General features: G+C 43.6%; 1 protein-coding gene across 2 annotated transcripts in view; it reads right to left on the reverse strand.

Moving 5' to 3' along the window:
• Positions 1-25,096, reverse strand: part of RNF38 (ring finger protein 38) — a 112,274-nt gene that overhangs the window by 81,599 nt on the left and 5,579 nt on the right. The window contains exon 2 of one of the 2 annotated variants that reach the window (XM_038170920.2): positions 17,883-17,967. The exons of the other annotated variant lie outside the window; for it this stretch is intronic. Coding sequence (XP_038026848.1) covers positions 17,883-17,967 — 85 coding nt within the window. The remainder of the gene's footprint in view (positions 1-17,882; positions 17,968-25,096) is intronic. 2 annotated transcript variants of the gene reach the window in all.

Consider the following 25,096-nt stretch of genomic DNA (forward strand, 5'->3'; position numbering starts at 1 on the left):
TGAAAAGTAGTGAATTTGGAGTCATAGAATCACACCACTCCTCAAACGTCTTGTCCTCTAAAAGCTTCACCATCTTTGCAGCCCTCCTTTGCACAGGCTCTCAGACGGTTTTATGCCCTTCTTATGTTGTGGCACCCAAAACCACACACAGTACTGAAGGCGAGGCCACACCAGCGCAGGGCAGAGTGGGACAATCCCTTCCTTCACCCACCTAGCAGTGCTGTGCCTGATGCACCCCTGGGTACAGTTGGCCCTCCTGACCACCGAGGCATGCTGCTGCCTCACAGTTAACTTGTTGTTGACCAGAACCCCCAGATCCCTTTCCATGGAGCTGTTCTCCACCCTCTCATCCCCCACTCTGTACATACTGTAGTGGGTTTACGTGGCAAGGCTTTGGTAGCAGGGGGCCATAGGGGTGGTTTCTGTGAGAAAGATCTAGAAGCTGCCCCATGTTTGGGAAGGGCCCCATTGTTTTCCAAATCTGAGCCAATAAGCGATGTTGTTTTGCGCCTCTGTGAGAGCATATTTAAGACAGGGAAAAAACTGCTGCGCCACACAGCAGCCGGGAGAGTCAAGGGAGTGAGAAACAGCCTTGCAGGTGCCAAGGTCAGTGTAGAAGGAGGGGGAGAGGTGCTCCAGGCGCTGGAGCAGAAGTCCCCTGTGGCCTGTGGTGAGGACCATGGTGAAGCAGGATGTCCCCCTGCAGCCCATGGAGTACCACGGTGGAGCAGGGTTCCACGCTGCAGCCCGTGGAGGAGACCACGGTGGAGCAGGTGGCCCTGCACCGACGGAGGCTGCCGCCTGTGGAAGACCCCTGCCGGAGCAGATTCCGGGCCGGACCTGTAGCCCGTGGAGAGGAGACCACGCAGGAGCAGGTGATCTGGCAGGAGCTGCTGCCCGTAGGGGAGCCAGGTTGGAGCAGTTTTCTCCTGAGGGATGGACCCCGTGGTACGGACCCATATCTGGAGCAGTTCTGGAAGAGCTGCTGCCTGTGGGAAGCCCACGCCGGATCAGTTCGTCAAGGACTGCATCCCGTGGGTGGGACCCCACAGCACAGGGGACGAGAGTGACCGAGAAGGAGCGGCAGAGAAGAAGCGCTGTAGACTGACCATAACCCCCATTCCCCCGTTCCCCTGCGCCGCTCGGGGGGAGGAGGTGGAAGAGGGTGGATGGGGGGGAGGTGCTTTTGGTTTCTTTCCTTTGTTTCTCACTTCTCTAGCTTGTTAGTAATGAGTAATAAATCTTACTATCTGTCTTCTTATGCTGAGTCTGGTTTGCCCGTTACACTAATTATTGCGTGATTTTCTCGTCCTTATCTCAATCCTTGAGCCCCTTTCACATATTTTCTCCCCATCCCTCTTTGAGGAGGGGAGTGAGAGAGCGGCTGTGGTGGAGCTCGGCTGCCCACTCGAGCAGAACCACGACACATACAACCAGGGTTGCCCCAATCCAGGTGCAGCATCCAGCACTTGGTCCTGTTAAACTTATTATTGATGATTGCCCAGCTCTCTGTTTTGACAACATCTCTCTGCAAGGCTTCTTCACCCTCGAGGGAGTCAATAGCTCCTCCTGATGTAGTGTCATCCACAGACTTATTTGAAGTATACCTTCAACTCTTGCATCCACATCATTTATGAGAACACTGAAGAGAATTGTCCCAAGAACAGAGCCCTGGGGATCCCACCTAGTGACTGGCCACCAGCCTGATGTATCGCCATTTACTATAACCCTTTGAGCCCGATCCATCAGCCAACTGTTCGCCCATCATATTATGTACTTGTCCAGCTGCGTGCTGGACATTTTGTCCAGAAGGATACTGTGAGAAACAGTATCAAAAGCTTTACTGAAATCAGAAAAACATGTTTCTAATTTCTGCTCAACTTAACCTTAGCAAAGTTCAATGCAAGAACTAGTAATAATTATGCTTTAGATGTTTTTTTTCTCCCTCTTAAAAAAAAAAAAAAAAAAAGGCAAAAAAAAAAAAAGCTAGCATGATTTTGGAGAAACTTGCTGACCTTGCTGGGTTGTGGTAAGAGTTCTCAATCCACAATTTTAAGCATGCAGAATCTATTATTTTTGGCCGGTGTGCAGACAGCGCTAGGAGGGGCTACGAGCTGGAACAACCATTGTTCACTGGAACTCGGACGGCTCGTGAAGGCTTTCCACAACATGCTCCCTGCTGTTCGGCTTGCTGATTTCTATGGACATTTAAGTAGGATCACCACAGACAGTTACCAAGGAGAGGATCCTATGTAAATGAGTACAAAACAAACTGAGATATAATGCCAAATATGTAATCAACGTAAACAGAGAATTCACATATACAAATGCTCTTCCTTCAGAGTTGTGAAATCTGTGGAAGAACATTCATGCTAAGGAGATTCACTACAACACTGCTATGCTGTCACCTGCAAAAGGTAAAATTCAGTGATCCAAAAAAAAAAAAAAAAGTAAAATACAGTAATCCAACAAAAGGACTGAGAACTACTGGAAAAAAACAAGCAGTGACTTCTTACATTTCCTGGCTTTAAAATGGCCCTTTTCAAAAAAATAATTATATATACTAGTGGTTTTCTGCACCAGGATTCTGTTTCTCATGAACTTAAAAGTCCTGGTAATTTCAAACAGAAAACCTGAATATAGCATGTTCTAAGAGGAATAAAAAGACAAATTATTAACATTGCTCAGAAAAAAGAGTCAATGCTGTTCCTTAGTTCAGAACAACAGAACTTTTTTTTGTGAAATAATGCATAGGTGACAGAGAACTTAACCTGGCCTGCATTGTTTACTATTATTTTTTATTATTTTTAGACATTTTGATTTGCAGGAAAATTCTGCTTGCAGTCAAATCTTTTCTACCCCAAATGACTCAATTTGATAAGGAAATGAACACACACACAGAACCCCGTTGTGCGACCTTTCCAGAATTAGTATGCTTTCTGAATCACTCCCTGCATCACAAAAAAAGTGTGCAATTAATGAAGCAAATTATCCAGGCATAGGGATAAGGACCGGTACATGTGACAGGCTCTTTCACTGGCTGTCAGCACACCATTCCCATGATCTGCTAGCTGAGGTTAGGCTAGCTGGGGATTTGCTAGGCAGCTCTAACAGCTCATCTATAAAGAAGATGCCAGAGCAAGGCTTCAAAGTCCAGGAGAGAGTAAGCTGGTAGCAGGAACTCATTCAAGACACACTGCAGTTACACATGGATGTACTTCTCTCCTTTGCCAGGCTTCAGCGAACAACATAGTGTGAAGATTACAAGAGAGCTGAATTTGTCAAGGAGGCGGATGCAGAGAGTCAATGGCATAGGTGATGTTATACCTCAGATCTAGAAGACAGAGCAGAGACATGCAGCAAGAATGATCAAGACATGGAGAAAGCACAAGACCACCAACAATTTTCAGCTCATAGAAGATATAACTAAGGGACACTACACTGAAGAGTGAAATGTTCGTGTTATATAAATAAACAGATAACAATTACTCACTACTTCTCTCAGGACACCTGTCAGCATTGATGTTGTATGATTAACTCGCAATTTTTCTGCACAGCCCCTGTCTCAGCTCTGAACTTTTTGCTTCAGGGTGCCACAGATAGCTGTGGATCAGAAGTGATTATAGACAATGAGATCAACATCTACTACTAGCTGCCAAATAAACTAGAAGTACAGACCATGAAAGGATCCCTCACTGCTTTTGATCCTAAGATTCTCCCGAAGCACCCACTAGCTGCAACTCATCAAAATGAAAGACTAAGTGAGAGGGACATGGCCCAAGGACAGATAGACGTTTTTTTCCTACACAAATAGAGATAACAGATAAAATCTCACTCTTTTACAGCCACGGACAACACATGCCACAACAAAAGCAACAATTTCCCAAATTCTACTCTAAACATCACTCAGTCAAAGCCAATCCCGAGGTCAAAATACTTATCCTCTTAAGATGGTTTGGCAACTTCAGCACTCTTGAGCGAAGGCATGACATCTGCAGCCAGGCTGATCTGCTTCTGCTTACAGTACCCACTGGAGTCTACAATGCACTTGTCACATCCAGGAAAGCCAAGCTTTCTTATCGGGAAAGAAGGAACTGGAACTGCAAACTGTTGTCGCAGGTTAGCTGGACGAATCTGCAACCTGCTAAATCCATTGCTATTATAAATAACTATTTTAGCAGAGGAGATGGAATTACAAATCATAGAATCATACAATGGTTTGGGTTAGGAAGGGACTTTAAAGATCAGCCAGTTCCAACACCTCCTACCAAAGCCCCATCCAGCCTGGCCTTGGGCACTTCCAGGGATGGGGCATCCACAGCTTCTCTGGGCAGCCTGTGCCAGGGCCTCACCGCCCTCTGAGTGAAGAATTTCTTCCATATATCCAATCTAAATCTACCCTCTCTTAGGTTAAAACCATTACTTCTTGTGTCCTGTCACCACAGCCCCTGACAAAGTGTCCCTCCCCAGCTTTCCCATAGGCTCCCTTTAGGCACTGGCAGGCCCTGTAAGGTCTGCCCGGAGCCTTCTCTTCTCCAGGCTGCACAACCCCAACTCCCTCAGCCTGCTCCTTGATCATCCTCTTGGCCCTCCTCTGGACTTGTTCTAATAATACTTCCACACTAAATGCCACAGACAAACAAGACAGCCTACATCCTATTTATCAAACTAAGAGAAAGTGAAAATGTACACAGTGCGTTTTTGGAAGAAAAGCCTGCAGAAAGTCCCTTGCCTAACCTACTCACTCAGACACTTCAGGGGGATTTCTCTTTTCATTATCTTTTATGGCTACCATAAAAGACTCTAAAATGACTTTAAAAAGGTTTAGGGGGTGACCTGGACATCAGGTTAGAAGAGATGCATTTCATGGTCTGGAGACAGCCTTTCAGTGGAAAAACAAATTAAGTCTTTGTGTTTAAACCCTCAGCTTCCGTAAGAATAAGGAGGGACTGCAAACTGTATTTTCCTACAGCCACTGGAGCATCTGGTTTACTCCATACATTAACCGAACACAGCGTGAACCCCAGAACATCTCTGTTACTGCTGGACTCCTGTGCCATTCACAAGGTAATATTCCATTTTTATTTGCCTTTGTTTGTCAACATGAAGACTGACAAATGAAATCAATTTATCTGTTCCTGCTACTTTGCTGGAGAACCATTAAGCAGTAGTGTTTGGAGTGACTTGTTTTGGAAGCACAAAGAAACAAAGAACTTCTTCTTTAACTATTCCAAAGATGTTCCTATGAGTGGCAAAGGTTGGTGATCTGGACTCCAGTTATCAAAGCAGACTGTGAGAAATGGTGCTTTCACAGTTGTTTCTGCTTTACAAAGCTCTGAGGAAGTATTTGCAACTGGACAGCCATATTCCTCTACATTCAGTAGGCACTCTTAAGGCACACAGGAGATTCTGTGTTTTCTACAGGCACTGTTTTTCACACCTGCTAGTTTAAAAGGAGATCAGCCACCAGGGAGGCTGAGTCTGAATGACAGACCTATAACCCATTTACTCCTGCATACTGCAGTAAAAAATAAAGAGAGGTGACTGCATACGTGTCCAAGCATACATGTGTGCACAGGAGACTAACACACCAACTTTCTGTCTAGGCTGCTAACAGATTTTCTGGTTTGTCTGTTCCTAAGAGGACACAACATTACATACATGACTTCTTGAAACAACTGAAAGTACCTAGTGCTTAACCCTATTCAGAAATCATCTTCACAAACTCACAGTAGCTCAAGAGGCCTGCTAGCAAACTGGTAAAACAAAAGTGAAAGCATAAGGAAAGATTCAATTCAACTTGGTACTAACATTCTCACAGAGCAATACACAATTCTGTATTAGCTCCTTGGTTTCACCTTTTACAGAAAAAAAGGTATCACAGCCAAGAGAAAGCAGAAATTTTTCAAAACCCCGTACATGTTTCTAAATTCCAGCTGAACTTTTCAAATGGTCTTAAAGCAAAACCACGTTACAAACGAGAAGTGATCTTCAGGAAATGGCTGAATTACCATAACTTGCACAATGCTAATTTTAACCTCTCTGGATATTATGACAGTGGGAAAACCACTGTGTTTCCCCCTGCACTCCTCCCTCAGCAACCGGACGCTCGGCACAGAGAAGGGTCATCCCCTTTCGCCTCACCTTTCAAAGCTCACCACCACACACCAAACCTGCACAGATCTCACCCTCAATTTCCCCATGGTCATATCTCAGATGCTAACAACATTAACAAGTCCACCATGTCCACAATATCACAATCCCCTGCTGCCATTTTGCAAAGAGTTGACTTGGCAAATGTGTGCCTCCTTTTCTGTCTGATCCTCCAGCGCTCGGTGCACGCTGACGGCAGGCTCATTTCCTAACCTCGACAGGACTGCTTTCATTGATCTCAGCTGCAGTTACACATGCCCAGAGCTCTGCAAAACCAGACAATGGGTTTATAGGAGGGGAAAAACAAAGAGCTCCTGCAAAAAGCATGGGCTGCACAGTTTATTTGCCTGACACGAGGTATTGGAGGCAGGAACAGAACTCAGTTTACCATGGCAGCTCCCACTGTCATAGCCACCACAGCCTTTCTGGGCTGGAAGGCTCTGTCCCAGCCACTGCTCATTCTTGCATGTGACACGAAGAGGGGATGCTACAGGCCACACGCTCTTGTGATGCACCCCGATTCGTTCTGCAGCAGCATTCGCTGCCTGCTCTGGAGGCAAAGCTGAAGTGCAGTAAAAAAAAAAAAAAAAAAAAGGTCTTATGTACTGTTAGGCAGCATCATAACTACATCTCAGAAAGGTATCTTAAGGCTGTCCATGCAACTCAAAGGTTACAGAGCAAGAAATCCAAAATATCCCTGATTAACTCTTAATGCTGCACTTTAAAGATACTCTGCTCTTTTAGAGAAGAGCTCACCAGAAATTTAATTTTGTAGAATGAGGACAATGCACAAACTGTGTTCCACACAGGAAACCTCAGCAAAGCAATTGGGATTTCAGTCTCCTGAGTTTCCTACTGACACAGCAAGTGAGCATCCAGAAGCAGCTGCAATCTGCAAGGACCAGCTAACAGGCTGGAAGGATGCAGAGACTTCCACAGGTCCCTGCTACACAGCTCACTGTGATCCCTAATCCGACTCTGGAAAGAGAGATTTACCCAACTGCTACAGGAAGGTCTTGCCCTTCTGCTAAAACCTCTGCATCTTTCTAACCATAACCTTCTGCAAACCGCATCGCATGGCATGAAGCGCTCCTTTAAGCCAGGAAATTACAAATTTCACCCTGCTCCACTGCTGCATGCCCTGTGGCCACAGGACAGCCCACCAGACAGGAGTCCTCCCAGGCAGCCGGCACACTCGCAGCCTTGCCATGCTTTCACATGGGGGGCAAAACATCCAGCACTCCCACCCACTGCTGGTTCCCCTAGCTGAGACCCAACAGCTTCTTAATGAAATTGTTGCAAGAGTACATACAGCACAGGGGGAAGGAAAGGAAATGTGGGATGTTTTTCTTAATCCCATTCCACTCACAACAATTCCACAGACAAGCCTGTGAAACAATTCAGTTTCAGGCACAGTAAGCATGAGAAATAGAACAAAAAAGTAATATTCTCCCAGTTCCTGCAGAGTCTTACTACCCAGAAGAGCAGAGTCACATTAGGTGCTGTTACCTAACACCTCCTGTAATCATGACTACATTCATCATGTTTTTGGTGTGTGTTTGTTGTTGTTATTGGTTTTTTTTTTTTTTTTAATATTTATTTTAATAAAATTACAAAGCACAGTGTAATGCAATAAATGGGTTTCTTTTCCTTATAAACAATCAGAGACATTTGGTGTGCAGACTTTCGTGTTTTAGTTTAAATTTTATTTTTTTTTGAGCATTATTCTTTCTTCATGCTTGGAATTTTTTCATGAGCTCCACCAAACTGGTTACTCAAGCAGCTAACAGCACCAAGGTGTCCAGAGAAAATATTAGCTTTAAAAAAAATAAATACAAATAAAAGCAGGAAATTGCCCTAAGGCAAACCAAAAACAAAAACAAAAACAAAAAAACTCTCTGGGCTAAAACTGCACATACAACAAAATGAGCAAGCAAGGAATAAAAAACTGCAATAACACCATCAAACTTGACATAAGCCTTGAAAGAAATAAAGTATAACTTCTGTGAATCATAAAAAAAGATTTGTCTTCACTCAGCAACTACAGACTATATGCAAAAGATCCACTATGAAGCTCATGACTACAATGTTAAATAACGTGAAGAGCCCAGACATTCTGCATCTTTAAGTCTTAAAGCACTTTAAAGGTAATTAACCATCATTATGCGTTATAGTCTGTGCTTTGACAACTGTTTTATGACTTCAAGGGAAAAAGTTACAGGAACAGCTGTCCAAGGCATTCTGTGCTAGAAATGCTGACTTCCCAGACAGTCTGTTACAGTTGATGTCATTTTCACTCAATGATGACAGTAACCCAATTGAAAAGTTAAGTAAATTATAATTAATAATAAATTAAATTGTTAACAGTTACAGCATTCACAGAGGGCAGAAAAAACAGGCATATAAGAAAGACACATTAGCATGCACAATTTAGAAAAAAAGAATGGGAAAAGCATAACTAACAAAATACAACTACACCAGGAAGGCTGGGGAACGAAGAACACATTTCTCCAGTACATTTCAGACAAATGTATGACAGGAGTTTAACTATACCCCTGAAATAAACTAACGATGCATCAAATGGGAGGTGAGAAACACGTGTTGGAAAGGGAGGATTTCAAATGGACTGCTTTCCCTTTCTGCACTCCTCTTTCAGCTTGTTGTCTGAGAAGCTCCTTGCTCCTGTTCTGGCAGTCTCTTTCTGAACAGCCCACCAAAGTGCTGCTCCTGAACAGCGTCTTCGGCAGCAGTAGCCACCAAAAAGGACTTCTGTCACCCACTGCACCCCCTGCAAAGCTGTCTTGTTATAAGGCAATTCCTGGCCCTGCTACCAAGACATGAGTGAGCAACATGTTTCAACACACAACACTTCTGGAGCCATTTGTCTGAAACTCCATTGCCTGGAGATCCTTGCAGTCCCACAAAAAAAAAAAAAAGCAAGGGGCACAAAACCACCACCACGGCCGTCCGGCTCCAGTAGCACTGCCTTCAGTTTTCAGTGCCGTCACTGAAGCTGCCCACTTTAAAGGCGCCCAAATCCATAAAACCGCACCCCAGTCACACAGGCTGAAAGAAAAGGGCCCATGCAGTCTGTGTACTGAGGATGGCAGCACGGAGATACCACATCTCTTACTGCGAGGGGCGAGGAGCACACGCCACCGTCCCCACCACCCGCGTGAGGTAGGCCCTGAGATGGCGGCGGTGTCCGGCCGGCCACAGCCTGCCCTCTGACAGGTACCAGAGGGACAGCTTTTCTCCTGTGAGAGGGCAGGTTCAACGTCCAGCACCTCCCAGATCTCTGCATATGGATAGTAATATTTCCATAATCTCACTGAGCAGAAGGCTTTGCAGCCTGTATGCAAACACAAACAACGCTGACTTTAATTGTTAACTTAAACGGCATCCTCTGTGTCTACGGACAGGAGGCACAAAGACAGGTTTCAGAGACAAAAAAAAACAAACAAAAACTCAGCAGTCGGGGCACAGGGCTTATTAAAGGCATTTCATTAATAGAACTTATTAGTTCTATTAAAGGCATAGAAACATATGCGTCACACAAAGTAATAACATCAGATAACTGCATGGAAGTCAGTGATTAGACAGGGAAGGGTGTCTTTGAAAGTTACAGGAAGGACAAATCAGTAGAAAAAGCAGGGGCACATACGAAGATTAAGAGGGGCAATTTTGCAAAAGGTCCAAAAAAAAAAAAAAAAAAATCACCCAGAAGGAGCTTTCACGAAGGAGGAATAGGTAAAAGCAGAAAGTACATCCAGCATGAGATAGTAATTGTAACAATTTATGAGACGATCACACGTCACAAGATCTAACCTGCAACACCTTAAGTTATGTAAGATATTAAAAAAAAAAAAAAAAAAAAGATTTACAGGGACCAGAGGCTGCTGATTTTATTCACAAAAGAAACAGATGAACAAAATGAAAAGGTGAAGTAACTGCCTAGCCCTTGAGAAGCTGAACTGTGTTCACCAAACAGTCTCTTATTCCCTGAAGCCAGTTTTGCTCAACCTACACCAGCTTGGTACACCATTTTGCCTGGCATCTTGCTTACTCCACCACCCTGACATGCTGTGGAAAATCAGTAAGGAATGCTCTTCAGAGGAAAACTTACCCTGAGCTGACAAACAGAACAGCTGTCCTGCTTGTACGCTATAGCAAAGACTGAACCACGGCAGAGAAGTTCACCTTCAAGCACTAAGCAATAGTTCAGTACCACACTTACTGCTTTAACTGATCAATTTTCTTTCTTTCTTAATCCCAAATGTGCCAGAGATATTTGATACTATGACTAGGTATGCTGTCACATCCAACACCAGTACCAAATGCCCATTTCTCTTACTGTAGCACTTTTTCACTTATTTCACTCATCCTTCTTTCAGCACAGACATCAATGATGAACTGAAGTACACTGTCAAATAATACAAAATTAACATGAAGGTAAACATCTAGCCAGTAACCTAGGTCAACAAGCATATTAATGACAACCTGCATTTCACTTAAGGCTTATTTTTAATGGAAGGTATTAATGCTATCCATAATGGCCACTGTGGCTTCCCCATCTGACAGATGACTCAAATACTCACTCATTTCTTAAGCGGGACAGCAAGCAGGCATCATGTATCAGGAAGCTTAGAACTCCAGGAGAGGCTTACTGGGGAAACAAGAAGGACGTGGTTGCAATGTTTAGGATGAGCAGCAGCTACCTGGAGTGAATCCTTTTGCCTTTTCTCTTCCGCAGCCTCAACTGCGTATGCGAGATATGAACTCTGCCTCCAGTATTTCTACCACTGCAGAAGCCCTTAAGGGCTCAGCCCATCCCTTTTTTGTGATGCTGCCCCAATTAGAAGTCAATATATTCACAAGCACATTGTCAGTACAGCGTTTACTTTGCCTCTGAAAACCAAAGACTTCAGAACAAGAAGACTGCGCACAGTGTGCCACTACCACATACAGTCAGGAAACTTTTCCACAATAGCATTATTTAAACCTTATTTAAGGAACTTACAGCTCTCAGGATAATTACTGCATGGGAATGATTCTTTTGTTCTCTCTTGAAAAGAGAAACAAAGCAGACTGAAGACATACTTTTTGGAATTACTAATTTCAAGGAAGCCGCAAGATGTTACAGCTAGGGGACAGAAGCCAAACTCCCTAAGCAAGGTGGAAAAACACAATCTGAAGCGGAAATAACAGCATACAACTTGAAGTGGCTCTCACAGCAACCTGCTAGACTCAAGCAGACAGTTTTAAGATCTTCTAGCCTCTGTCTGAGTTCAGTGAAGCAACAGTTTTGAGCTCTGGCTTGACAGCAAGATCACCCAGTGGGACCTCTCTATGGAAAAGAGGTGATGCCAGCAGTGGGATCTGCAAGGGACACATTCCCAGAGAGCAGGTGAAACAGGGATCAGTAGATTCAGAGTTCATCATGAAGAAGCAGTGAGGGGGGTAATATAAAAGCTTAGTAATTATTCACAGCAATTAAAATCAATGCTGTTGACCAGAAAACTGGTCACATACCATTTTAACAAGGAAAAGTGGTTTAAGTCATTTAATAAGTGAAAGTGGGAAGAGGGCCAGCAAATATCTTCAAGGAGGTGGAAAGGGGAGCAACATGACAGAACCATGAATGAAGAGAGAGGGAGCCACCCCTGCCACAGACCTCTGCCACCCCTGTCAGGCACTGCCTCCACATTTTCAGAAGATCCTCGGCTCAGGAGCAGGCAGAGCAGCACATTGCCAGTAATGGAAATAGGGTAAGCGTGCCTGAGCCAGCCCCACACAGACATGCAAGCATGCTGGATAAAGTGGGCTGAACTGTTCCTCTAAGGAGTGCTCAGGCGCATCTTTCCAGCATGGTTCTGCAAAACCAGACAAAGATTTAAAAGCTTCAATGCAATCCTTGTTTTCTAGTCTACTAAGGTCAGACACAACCTGTGGGCAACACAGAAGACAGACAACAGAGAGTTATGAAAGGATTTAACACGGGATTTAACACATTGGGCAAATAAAATGACAGATGAAATTCAGTAACAATACATACAAAGGAACCCAAACAAGGAGGAAAACAAACCCAGTTGCACTTGTGGACCAAAATCTTTCTTCTCCTGCCTCTCCTTAAAATGAAAGAGACTTTTTGCTTCTGATAGAATTAACAGATAAACATTCAGAATCAGCAGAAAAGGGCCATGGAACAAGACTGAAGATGCCATACAGTCAAGGTTAGCTAGTACCTTGGAAACTGCATTCTTGAAAGCCTACAATTCCAATCACAAACCAGTGGTACAATAAACAAGAGGGGAAAGAGACAACATACAGACCTGGACCATTCTGCTTTGAAGAAAGAAGGCTGACTATCAGTTCATTAGTACCATAGACAAAGTTAAGTTACTCGCTGTGCCTCAAAAAAGGTCCAGTTACTGAACACAATGTGCCCAATGGTTAAGTGGGTGACACGGGTAGTAAGGGGAGTGTTTGAACAGATGATCTTTGATGGCTTTTCCAACCTTAACGATTCTATGATTCAATACAACTTCCAGCTCGGAAGTTCCCAGCCAGGACTTCCTGAAGCTGGGGTGATGCAATGAGAAGGATTATTTGGTCTGTGCTGCACTCACAGTAGGTTGAGTAGGTTCTCAAGCACCTACTGTGGACCACCAGCACCAAAAATGCGCAATCTAGGCTGACCTAGGTCTAACCTGTATCTGACGACATGAGAAAAATCTGTTCCAGAAATATTGTTTACCTTCCAAAAAACATCCCTCCAGATGCTTAAGTCCAATTATAGATAGGTTCCAGGTTTTGCAAAGCACTTTGGTACTTGTGTGAGGCCTCAGTAAAATTGCAGAACAGACCAGGTCATCACCAATGCAACCAACAGCAGTTCCTCTCAGTGTAGAAAATTCTTTTACAGGCATTGTGTGGCTTACTGGGCATAAGCAGTTTTACACTGTTGGAGGAGTCCTATCACAGACTGACAGGTGCCTTAACAGGGCAGCAGAAACCTCCTGGCATGAGATCAGACAAAATCTATATGGTACTTTCTCCCCACTTGGAGAGTGGTCTGCTTGATTACCACTTTTTCTCCCTGCTGTGTGCATTTGCTGCGTTTTGCAAACTAAAGCTTCTCTAAGCATGACAGCAATTTAAGTAAAAACATTCTGACCCAGGAAGCAATAAAGTACGACACATTATTTCCTGGTTTGGGAGCCAGGTACCAAGCCCATGATTTTCCTGGAATGTGACCAAGTGCCAGGTGTTGGTTTCTGGCAGGATACACGGACTGAGGAAAAACCTGAAGTTTGTTTTGATTGCTCAATGCTTAGTACGTGACAGACGCTTTTTCGACCTGGTACCTGGAAAATGAAACTAAAAGAATGGCAAATAAAGTTGAGGCTGGAGAAATTAAAAGAGAGAAAGACCTTCTGAAAATGGTTTCCCTTCCTCCTCAAATCACCCAGAGGAGATGGATGGACGGTAAGAGAAGCTGGAATGGACAGGAACACTGTTAGGAGAGAGGGTTTCAGTACCAAGGAAATAGCCACGGACTACTGGGTTCCAGACCACCTCCCAGAGACAAGATCAGCCCAAGGACTCTCCCATATTACAAGATGAAAAGATTCCCCCTTCTGCCAACAGCGGGATGTTACAACAAGTTCAAAGTGTCTGTTAATAGGAACCCAACATGGAAAAGCAACTGAAGTAAAAGTGCTTCCAAATGCACAAAGTCTCTCAGAAGCCATCAGAAGCACTAAAGACCCTGCTTACTTCTCCTAATAGTCCTACATCAAGACCTTCTTCTTTCAAGAGCTAATTTGAGAGAGTAAACCACAATCCAGCTTTCACAACTCAAGTACTATCAGTAGCTGGCTTTAATAAGCCACTGAACATTAGTTCTCCTAAAGTAAAATGACGAGGCTTTATACTCTGGATTTCTAGACACAAATCCTCACTTGTCTAACTGCCAATGCTTTATATGTTATTTTCATAACAAAAGTAGCTCATACGGTGGGACACTCTCCCAACTTTAACACAAAATTGTTTCCCTCCAATACTGGCAACCATACTACAGAGTTGAGAGTGTACTCTAAGATGAAACTAGCTGATACTAGAATGATGTTTATGAACAGCTTTGCCAGCAAATAAAGTCACTCGTTTAGTTTTATAGGAGAGGCTTATCAGAGTTTTGTGAAGGGATGTCATGCACTTGGGTTTAAAGACAGGTTTTCTGCACTTGTTAAGAAAGAAAAGCCACCAATTTTTCAGTGTGTGCCTTAAGCACAGCTTACATCATATTCGTACCCATGCGTACCAAAACATGAGGCAAAAAGCACCCAAAAAATGTGTCTGCTGAAAGCACAAGAGGAAGGCTACCTGAGCAAACCACATGAAGCCCTGTAAAAACTCCACTCAGCTGCCGAGGCTGGTGCCTACCAGCCTGTGGCTTGCTGAGCTGCGGGGGGCGAGGCGGGATCGATTGCTACCCGCACAATGGCAGGGCTCTAGCCTCAGACTCCTGAACAGCGAGGATTACTCAACACAGCGAGTGGAAACCAAGCTATTCTATCCGATTCATGCAGCAACTGAATCACATGAATGGAGGTGCAGTTCAGAGAAATATTATCTGCACACTGAGGACATTCCATCTACGCAGTCATTTTAAACGCTGTTTTTCATTCACTTTGCATTACCGTAGAGCTGCAAGCAACAGAAAACAAAACCTTTACTTCTGATGTACCAAAACACTCTCCCTCCCCCCACCAAATATATGTCCCTTCAGCATTGATGCTGCCTCTATCACTACTAATCTCTACATGGGGAATAAATGCATATTTTATTAACAGCCAAAAATATAAATAACTCTCATCTGTACTTGTTTACTTTTGCAAAACACCCATTTACTATGTGAGTCTGTCTGAAATTTAATCTGTATATGCTAAAAGCCCTCTAAGGACTCCACAGACATTACTAGTTATGGCAAACTATCTTTCAGTGTATTAAAAAGAAAAATTCTCTATATTCAACAATGCAGCTACCAGCCCTTCCCTGTTACTCAGTGCCCCTATCAATTTACTACAAGGTACCATGGATGAAGAGAGACAGAAACAAGCATCGCTTAGAAGTCACCAGGCAGACCAAAAAGTAATTGCAAGGTTTTTGCTTTGTTTCTTGATTACACTCTAGGGCAGCACTGTCACCGAGGGAAACACTCCCCCCCCCCTCCCCCCCCCATATAGCATGGGTAAGGATCATGGGATCATCCACACAGATGCCCTGTGAACCCAGACAAGGGATTTACCTCATTTAACACTTCATGTCAGCGTTCATCCAGCTTAGGATGGAGGCGGTCAGAAGCCAGGGTGATAGATAACAGGCAGCCTTTTCCGCTACTCCAGCTGCAGCTTAAGTGTGCATGACGTTATGACCTGAGAAACACGCTTAATTTTCATAACAATCCTTATACTGTTTCTAGATGGTTAATAAAGGCGTGGACGCCTGATTCAGAGCTTCATGACATCAGCTAGAGAAAACACACACAAGAGAGATACGGGAAATGCTTTATGAACTCTGAAGAGACCAAAGCTGGTCTTGTCTGCTTTTTATGCAACTGATTTCAGCCAAACACTCCAAGGCTTTAGGATAAAAAAAAAAAATCAAAAACAAAAACAAGAAAAGGTCTTGCAACATGCCCTAATTTCACCTGCCTCCCGTTTTGCTGTGAAGGCCACACAGCCTCGTGCTCAGTGTGAAGACAGCGACTGCCTAATATTGAAACTCTCCTAGCGAAGATGCAGACAGCGTTCTTTACCCCGCAGACTGTCTGTCATCACAGAAAAAGCCTCCTGGAGGAACCGCCTGCTTTAGAGTCTATGAAAAGGCCTCACACCCGCTCAATCCAGCGAAAAATTGATCCCTTCAAATGTATTTCACAAAATTTTCTTTGAACCATACTAATATCTTGGATAAGCCACAGCACCTGCATTACTTCAGATGGCTTGAAATGGGCAGCTTTCTGCCGTAGCACACAATACCAGAGGGGTCGCCTAAAGCAACACAAACTGATCCTTACAAAAACAAAAGCCCTTAACCATTCCTTCTTGGTAAGCAAACCAAATGCTCCTCAGAAAGCAGCACTTCCTTACAAACACAAGGATAGAAGCCATTTCCCCCTCCTCCTCATTCAAAAATGCCATGCAGCCTTCTAGAGACACGGTCTGGATGATTTGGAAAGATTGTTACTCTCAATTATTGCCAGCAACTTGGATGACGTCTGTCCTGACATGAAAATCTGTAACAAAGCTCCTTCTGTCCTTGTGATGGGCACAACTGCTGCCTGAAATTTACTCTGAACATCACAGCCCTCAGCATTTGACCACAAGATAGGTGCTAGCCACATGCAATCCACTTAAAAGGTTCTCACAAAAATGCATGCAGAAATCTCCATACGGCATTTACAAAAGAATACACAAAGTGCAGCAATTCTGTCAAATGACAGAACAGCAGGTCACTCTTAAGTAGATTTTGTTGCAAATCACACATCAGTCTGAACACTCCTGTTTCCATTCCATTTACATGGCTGGATTATTTCTGCATCTTTGTTAGTCTTGCAGGAGACTTCCGTCTGCTGTGCGAGAAACAAAACAACAACAAAAAAGATTTCTGGAAGCCTGGGGAAAGTTAAAAATCTCAACACCCTCCCTCCCCCCCTCCAAATGCTAAGCAAAAAGCAAAAGTCATGATAATTCAGCCTTTAAGGATCTGTAAAACATCAAATGGTTTTGGTTTGGCACTTCGTTTTGAATGTGGTTATTTTCTTTTCTTTACAATAGCAGATTCCCCCCCCCCATTTCAAACTCATAAGTATACATATAGAAATCCTAAGATTTCTGGCTAGTGGGTAATCTACAGAGCATTAGCAGGATTCACAGCCCTTTTCTACAATCTTCTGCATATACAAATGACTTTATTCAAAATAATGGCTGCTGTGCAACTCACTTTCAATTTTAGATGTAGGCTATAGGATGAGGAGGCCAGAAACACCTGCCTTTGGGGTCAACTACATTACCCTTTTCAGCTGTAGAGCTTCTCTAGGCAGCAAATGGCATAAATCATAATACAATAATCACACACAACGCAATACAGGGTGCTGAGTTCATTCTGCTGCCCTGCATTAGCTTTTTTAACACAGCTCTTCCCACACCTCCTCTTGCCCCAGGACACCCTATGGATATTAGCTGCGTTTCCTTCTTCTAGCACCTGTCCTCGAGTTGTGTTAAAATTATGAGCTTAAATTCCCTGAGCAGCTAATGAAGAGATAAGCACACACAGACAGGCAAGGTTTGTCTGCATTAGTTATCATAGTAATTCCAGGTCTCTTTATTCCAGGCCACAATGAGGCCTTGCACACAATAACCCTTTTTCTTCACAGATTTCCACATTAGTTTCCACAGTTTTTAATTTTTTTTTTTAAGTTCGGCAGAAGAGAACTGCACTCTTCGTGTCTCTTGATTGAGTACAGGGCTACAAAAGTACTCAGCTCACTTTCCTTTCTAGTGGATTTCTTACTGTTTCCTTCTCTAGTTTCTGATTCTCAGCTGCTGCTATTTTCACCTCTGAACTTAGCTACGTCTCTCATTTTCTCACGGTCTAGCCTCGCTAGTTATCACCCACTCTCACTCTGTTCCATCAGGTGTCCCCAAGCCCCATCACACTCTTACCTTTCTCAAGTATACAAGACCCAGCTCTCCCAAACACTCCCATTACCATAGCTCCTTGTGCTCCAACTGATACTGATGGTAACATCTGAAAGCAAAAGCAGCAACACAGATGCACGTCAGCCAGTACCTGTGACAGGTCCACATAGCTCAGTAGTTTTCAATTGTTCATCTAGCAGCTTAACAACAAAAGTACATATTGTAGTTCAAACTGTCGTAGATACAGGAAATCCAAATTTGATCTTAAGGGCAAGCAATTATAGCTACTCGACATTTTGGCCATTTTAAGTGACTAATTCCTTCTGATGGGGACCGCTATTATGTTTGTATGACTGAACACATTACCTCTTTTGCTTTTAATGAGGGCATAGCTGTATCCAATCCAGAACAAAGGGCTCACAGACTTAGGCACAATGCATATACACAGATTTTAAAACATACATATCGTGTTCTAGTTCAGTTTTAAATACACATGAGATGAAGCAAAGATCTTGTGAAGTAGTGTGCAGAACTGAAGAGAAGTAGCTCAGCAGCCAGGTCAGCCAGCCCCAACAGCAAGTCATCACACAGCAGAGATGGATACTGCAGACAGTTTCACAAAAGAGCCCTGCAACGTTTACAATGCACTCAGCACGCATCAATCTAGGATGTTGTAGAGCCAGCTTCCTCCCCACCGGTATCTCTTTTCACATCCTAAATAATGCACCGATGCAATCGGGAGTCAAGGAAGTCACAGCTGTTAAACCCTCTGATGTTTAAGAGGTGACTGTTTTAGATATAGCAGTGTGTAAGTCCGTGTGTGTGCCTGTGAGCGTTCCCCATGCATGGGGTGCCTGTCTCGAGCAGCAAACAAACAACTGAAAAGATTCAAGGCAAAAGAGAGTCCAAACTTAAGATGCTGTGCATGTTTTGAACTCTCAACCCCTCTTTAAGAGCAACGGTATGTTAATAACAGTAATAATAACACGCAGGAAAAAACAGACTATTCAACAGAAATGTCTATTTAAAGGAGACTTTGAACAGATAATGACTTGTAAGATATCCATCTTTCTTTCAGCACACTACCATTTATTGAGGATATTTTTTACATGAAATGCCTGTGGGTCATCTCCAAAAGCCAAAAGAGGCCGTCCAGTGGCCTCTGCGCAGCAATGAAGCTCAGCCACTGGAATTAAGGAAGTCTACAGAAATAATCTCTCTTGCCTTCCCCTCTCCAAATACAGTGCTCACAGTACACGAGCACATGTGACTCCTTTAACATAGGCATGAACAGTGAAATCAGCACAGACCGACAGATCACGGATCAATATTGTTTTCATAACATTTGATTTGCAAAGTTGAAGCATGAGTATTCCTGGTTACAAGGAGAATTATGCCTACACTTCTGGGGACAGTAGAACAAATCTGATCCCAAAAACCTGCCTGCATCTGCTCTGTTTCACAACGGTTTCTGGAAAATTATATCTGCACTGCAAGGGTGAGCGAGTGAACTCACTACCCAAGCTTTTGCAACACAAAATATGCCACTTCCAGAGCACAACTCCAGGAGCTCAGACACATCCAGAGACCAAATTGCTACATTTCTTTTTTGTACATACACCAAACAAGATCCACTTCCTCTTCTTTTTGCAAGTTGTAATTTGTAACAATAGCAGTTTTCTTCACATACAAAAACCTTCCTTATTAACACCACAAATACAAACTTTAAAGCCTAGTTTTGCCAGAGTTTTAGCATGAAATGCTCACAGGGACTCCAAGCACTTGGAGCAAGACAGCTTTTTGTTTACCAGAGCTCAGAATCACTTTCACATTCCAGAAATGTGTTTCGCAGAGATGTTTTTTCAGCCTCAGCCTGCTAACTATACTTTCCAAGAAGTCCTCAGTACAGCCCTGGAGAACACAGACATCCACAGGCATGGGTGTCCCCTCTCCTGCATGATAGGTCTCCCACATCGACACTGCTTCTCCTATGATATAACGCACAGCTCCACTAGCCACAAAGAATGATGGACACAGTAATCTTCAATAGGTGTGACTCAGCCCACCAAAGCATTTTTATTACACTTCAAAATTTGTTGCTTCACCAGTTGCCTTGAAAATGACAAGCTTAATTGAATCGGGAGGGAGCAAAAGCCAGGAAAAAGCCTGGGAAGTCTGGCTATCACTCCATGTAGCTCTAGCATGACTTGTCAAATGAGTTGAGAAGAGCACAAAATTTTGGAACACAAAGGCCAACAAAACCAAACGAGCAGAAGTTAGGCAAAGAAGAAGTTAGGCAAAGCAAGATAAAAGGAAACAAACAAACAGCAAATGTTTTGGAGGAAACCATCTCATAAGTTCATCACATGGGCTGCAGGAAAACGAGGCTTAAGCCAAAAGGTACCATGTGTTCCCAGCAAGGCTGGAAATTTCTTTTCAATATAAAATGTACCTAAGCAACTTCAGATTTCAAGAACTTCTAAGCTGCTGTTCTACACACAAGAACTGGCAAGGATATTGGTGAGCAGTGAGGTTCCAGGTACACCGTGTCTGTAACTCTGAGTTAACAGATCAAAATGTTCTTATCAATGGCTTATCCTGTTTCTCAGAACAGGACAAACTCTCCAAGAATCAGCAATTCAAAGCCACTTTCATCTTTGAGAAGAGCATCTTTGTCACTTTAGCTACACTGATTAAATTAACGTGTAACTTTCCAGCAATGACAAAACCTATGCAGTAATGCTGGACAATGTCAAAGCTTCTCAGTACACCGAGAGTCAACAATGTCATCCTCACTGTAGTAAAAAGAAGTAAAAAGAAGGGTAAAGCAGTAGAAAAGGGAGAAACACTAACCTAAGTAAGAACTAAGATACCAGAAACATCTATCTGCCAGTTCCAGATAGAAAACACAATATCCAAAACATGCACCAAAACAACAGCAATAACAACAAAAAAAATGCCAGGAAACATGCCCACAATAATATGGGGAACTCGACAACTTCTAGAACTCTTTTTCATAACATGGCTGTTTCAAGAGTGCTCCTCAGACCAAAGCAGCAGTCACAAGAGCAGCAGTCGGTGAAGCCCGGTTTCCATGCGCCTTTGCTCTGTACTTCCACGCTCCATCCCCGCAATAACCCTGCTGTCCCCCAAGCCCTCACAACCCCCTGCCATTCCCTGGGCCTCCCATGCCCCTGCTGCCCTCCACTCCTCCTGCCTGGAGGCCTGGCAGACCTGTGGCACCATGAGCACCCATCATGCTGTGGGGACACACCACTTGATAGCTGACTTCTCCCAAGTTGAGAATTTCCAAGCCTCCCCCGAAAAACTCTGGAGTTATTTGCACAGAAACAGGACTAAAAGAGCAAGCCTGCAGCTTTACATTGAATGCTGGCTTTGCATTTACATGAGAAAGCAGCCCGAGGAGGTCACATACCAGAGTTTTTGCTCTTTGCTATGCCCATGTTCTGTGCTACTGATAGAATTCCTCTTTGTACCGCTACAGATGGTTTCTGCTCCAGTAGATTCAGCACACCACAGATACTGATAAAGTAAAAGCTAACAGACAAAGACGAAACTGTCATTGCATAACTTTTACTTATTTTGTTTATTTTTTACTTATTTTACTCACACGCCTTACAAACTTCAGAAAACCACCTTCCATTACCAAACAACACATCCCTTGTTGCATTTAGCTGGCACCTTCTGAGGCAGCGCACCCAGTCTGACAGCAAAGACCAGACTCAACATCCCCTACACCTGTAATAAACAGAAATAAAAATTGAGGTGCACGCTTTTGTCTATGAGAAGAAAACAGATGCTTGTAGGTAAACCAGCAAGTGCGCGCAGAAGTTAGGAAGAGGTGCTGAAGGAACGTGGCTCTGCTTTCAGCACTCATTTAAATATAAACAGCTAATTATGTTTTAATCAGAAGCATTTATATACAAATTATGCATCTCAAAAGGTTTTCCGGGGTGTGTGGGAACGAAGTGTGTTATGATGATCACAGGGAAAAATTCAAACTTAAAAAAAAAAAACAAAAAAAACCACCACACCACCTAACACGACAGAGGTGGCACTTGTATGTCCAAGAAAGCTGAGTCCTTGTCGTTGCTTCTGACTGCCTGCAATTAGAGCAGTCCCAAATTACTGTTACTTCTCCATGTGAAGTCAGAGAGCTGCTCAGGTGGCAAGAGACCGACTGCTGCGGCTCACTTAGTCCAGTCCCCCTACCATTCAGGCCAAGCTGCTCAGGGCTAAGTCCTGAGTGTCTGCAAAGATGGAAATCCCACAGTGTCTTCAGGTCTCTGCTCCAGTGCCTGAACACCCCAGAGAGAAAAATATTTGTTCCTAACACCTAGTCAGAAATTCAAGCATTCCAGACTCAGTCCTATCTGCAGCCTCCTGTCCTACCAGCATCCAAGCATCTGGCTCCCTCTTTTCTGTGTCCTCCCATGAGGGACAGCAGACACTGCTGGGATCTCCCCTCGAGCCATCTCTCCTCCAGCTGCCCGCAGAAGAGCACGGCTGCCATCCAGCATACTGGCTGGTCACCACAGCTTGGTGTCATCCGTGAACCAGCTGGAGGACCGCTGCTCCGCCAGAGACACACTGCTGAGTAATGGGAGGCTTTACGTAAGTCTGCAAAGTGACTCCACCCTAGACACTGTTGTTACATCATTTTCACCATATTTGCCATTCCCGCAGGTTTTCCCTGTTTTTTCATATTCGCTATCCCCTTTTAAACAGAAACAGCCAAAATGCAGTAAGTCCTTTAATTAATTTTTCCTTAATGCTGAAATTCCTAGTTACTACTACTTTTGGCATCACACTGTATAAAAACAGAATCAATAAGATTTATGTCAAAAAAAAACACCATACAAACAAAAAGGATATTTGTTTTTCCAAACCGGCAAATAACCAGCATACCATGAATTTACAGACTGGCTGAACATCTCCCGAGAACTCCTGTGCAGGTTTCAGAAGTAAACAACTCAACGGTCAGATTCAGGGTCATTCAGGATGGCTGAATTTCTCCCACTGCTAGACTTAATTTAAAACTAGAAAAGAGGAAAAAAGGAAAAAAAAAAAAAAAAAAAAAAAAAGGTCCATTTAACATATCCTTAATCTAGAACTATTGCAGATTATTGGTTTGAACAAGGATTTGTATATACACATCTATGGCTTAGCATCATGGATGACCATCCAAAATATTATACAACAAGTGAAAGACTCCATGGGCACAAAAGACTGCCCTTGTTTTAAAAATAAAATTACATTCTAATGAAGAAGGGAGTATTTTTCTGGGTGTGTCTCCTTCACTTTTTCAGTCCAACTCCAGCAGGCATCTACCAAGAACAACATCAAGTGTATTCTCACTCCCACTTTTTTGGAAATACACCGCTGCAGCATGTGCCACAGTTTGCTGCTTTGCTACTTCATAGGCACAGTCACAGATTTCTTACTTCCAGCATGCTTTTCGTACCAATGACTAGAAGCAGCCACTCCTGTATCTCCAAAAATCAACAGGAATTTCTGGAACTGCTCAGAAATACAACCTGTATCCAACCTAAAATAGCCCACAAAAGCAGTTTTCACATCATATCACGTCATATACACTCTATGTAACCTTGCTCAAAACCACACACGCAAACCACAAGGATCATGGACTCCGGCGCTTCAGTGCCAGAAGGCTCAGTAAGCTACTGCTAGGAAACCTGCACCAAAACTCTTTCTACAAGGTACCTCTTACTCCTGCGTGGCTTGCTGCCATATCAGCTCAGGATTTTTTTCAACAGGAAAAAAGCAATGCCACTCGGAAGATCTATAGAAAGTCTGCACGCACCAAAAATAGGCAGACAAACAGGTTATGTGAGGGGGCATAAAAAGCACATAGAAATATTGAGCTGTAGGGACAAAAAACCACAATTCAGGTCCTGCAATGAGTTGCACGTGCTCTTAATGAATGCAGAAGCATCCACATGCCCAAGAGACATAAACATAAGCCTCTAGCATTTTCACTGTGGAACCAGAACGTACCCCAGCTGCAAGAAAGGATGAGAGGGGACGGTTTTCAGCTGTGGTGCAAACAGGCAGCAAATGTTCACAGCCCATGTGCTGCAGCTCCTTGGTGTGGGTCCAGCCAGACGATGCTCACTGCCGCTCCGCACGTCCCCCAGCAGCCCCGGCTGCTTCACTTGCATGGTTAATGCTCCTGGCCATACTCAGCAGGTCAGGAATCCCTCCCCAGGCTCTCCTACTAACAAACATTATGCACACAGATGTTCTCAGTGATTTTTAGCAATTTTTAGGCTATTTAAGTGTTTGTAACAGGTAATTTTATAAGGACTCAGATTGGGAGGTATTTAAAAAAAAAAGTCACAGAATTCATATTTAGTTCTATTCCTCAACACACAGATTGACAGAAAATGTATTTTTTTTAACATAAATGACAACCTTTCTCCTGCCCTCCTTCTGGTAAAAGTTGCCCTGGGGCACACATTAATAGCGTAAGAGAAAAGTGCAATTCCATATTCATAAGGAGAAATGCCAAACAATCTTAAGTACACCTTTAACAGTGTAAGTAGTGTTCTTTACGGTACGGCTGTATACAGCAGAAGCCTCCTGTGCTACACTTGTGCACATTACACAAAACAATAAAAACTCAAAGGTTCAAGTGAACTTCTTGATTTTTATGCAATTAAGGAGATGGAGCGTGTCTTCTTTCAAGCTCATCGCTTCCCAATTTCCTAGCAGCTGGTGACCAAGCCCAAATGTACAAGCTCAGAAACACTGGGATGTTACACTAAAGGCTGGCTATGACAGCACATTCGCATCCCCTCTATAGAGATGAACCCCAAGAAAACCTCACCAGCTGCTGGGCAACGCAGCCACAAACACCTGCATCATGGCACGAGAAATCCCAGAAAGGCTTTGGTGTGCTGGACCACTGACAGACCGAACCCAGGTGGCACCTCTGCATGCATCCTGTCTGCTGAGGGCTTGTGCAAGAGAAGGGAGGTGGAGGCTCAGCCAGAACGCCGTAGCGTGGCACTGGGAGGTGAGAGCTGGGACATCAGGCTCTGCACAGGGCAAGATCTAAGACAGGGAGTTTTAAGAATGAACATTTGGAGCGCATGCACGCCTCTGAGAAGCCTGGGAAACAGAAATGCTGTACGCTGTGCTTGCTCATAACACTTAAAATACGTATGACTTACAACCACTTCCTGCTTCTTTCC

This window comes from Anas platyrhynchos, chromosome Z, assembly GCF_047663525.1.
Source record: "Anas platyrhynchos isolate ZD024472 breed Pekin duck chromosome Z, IASCAAS_PekinDuck_T2T, whole genome shotgun sequence".
Classification (NCBI taxonomy): Eukaryota; Metazoa; Chordata; class Aves; order Anseriformes; family Anatidae; genus Anas; species Anas platyrhynchos.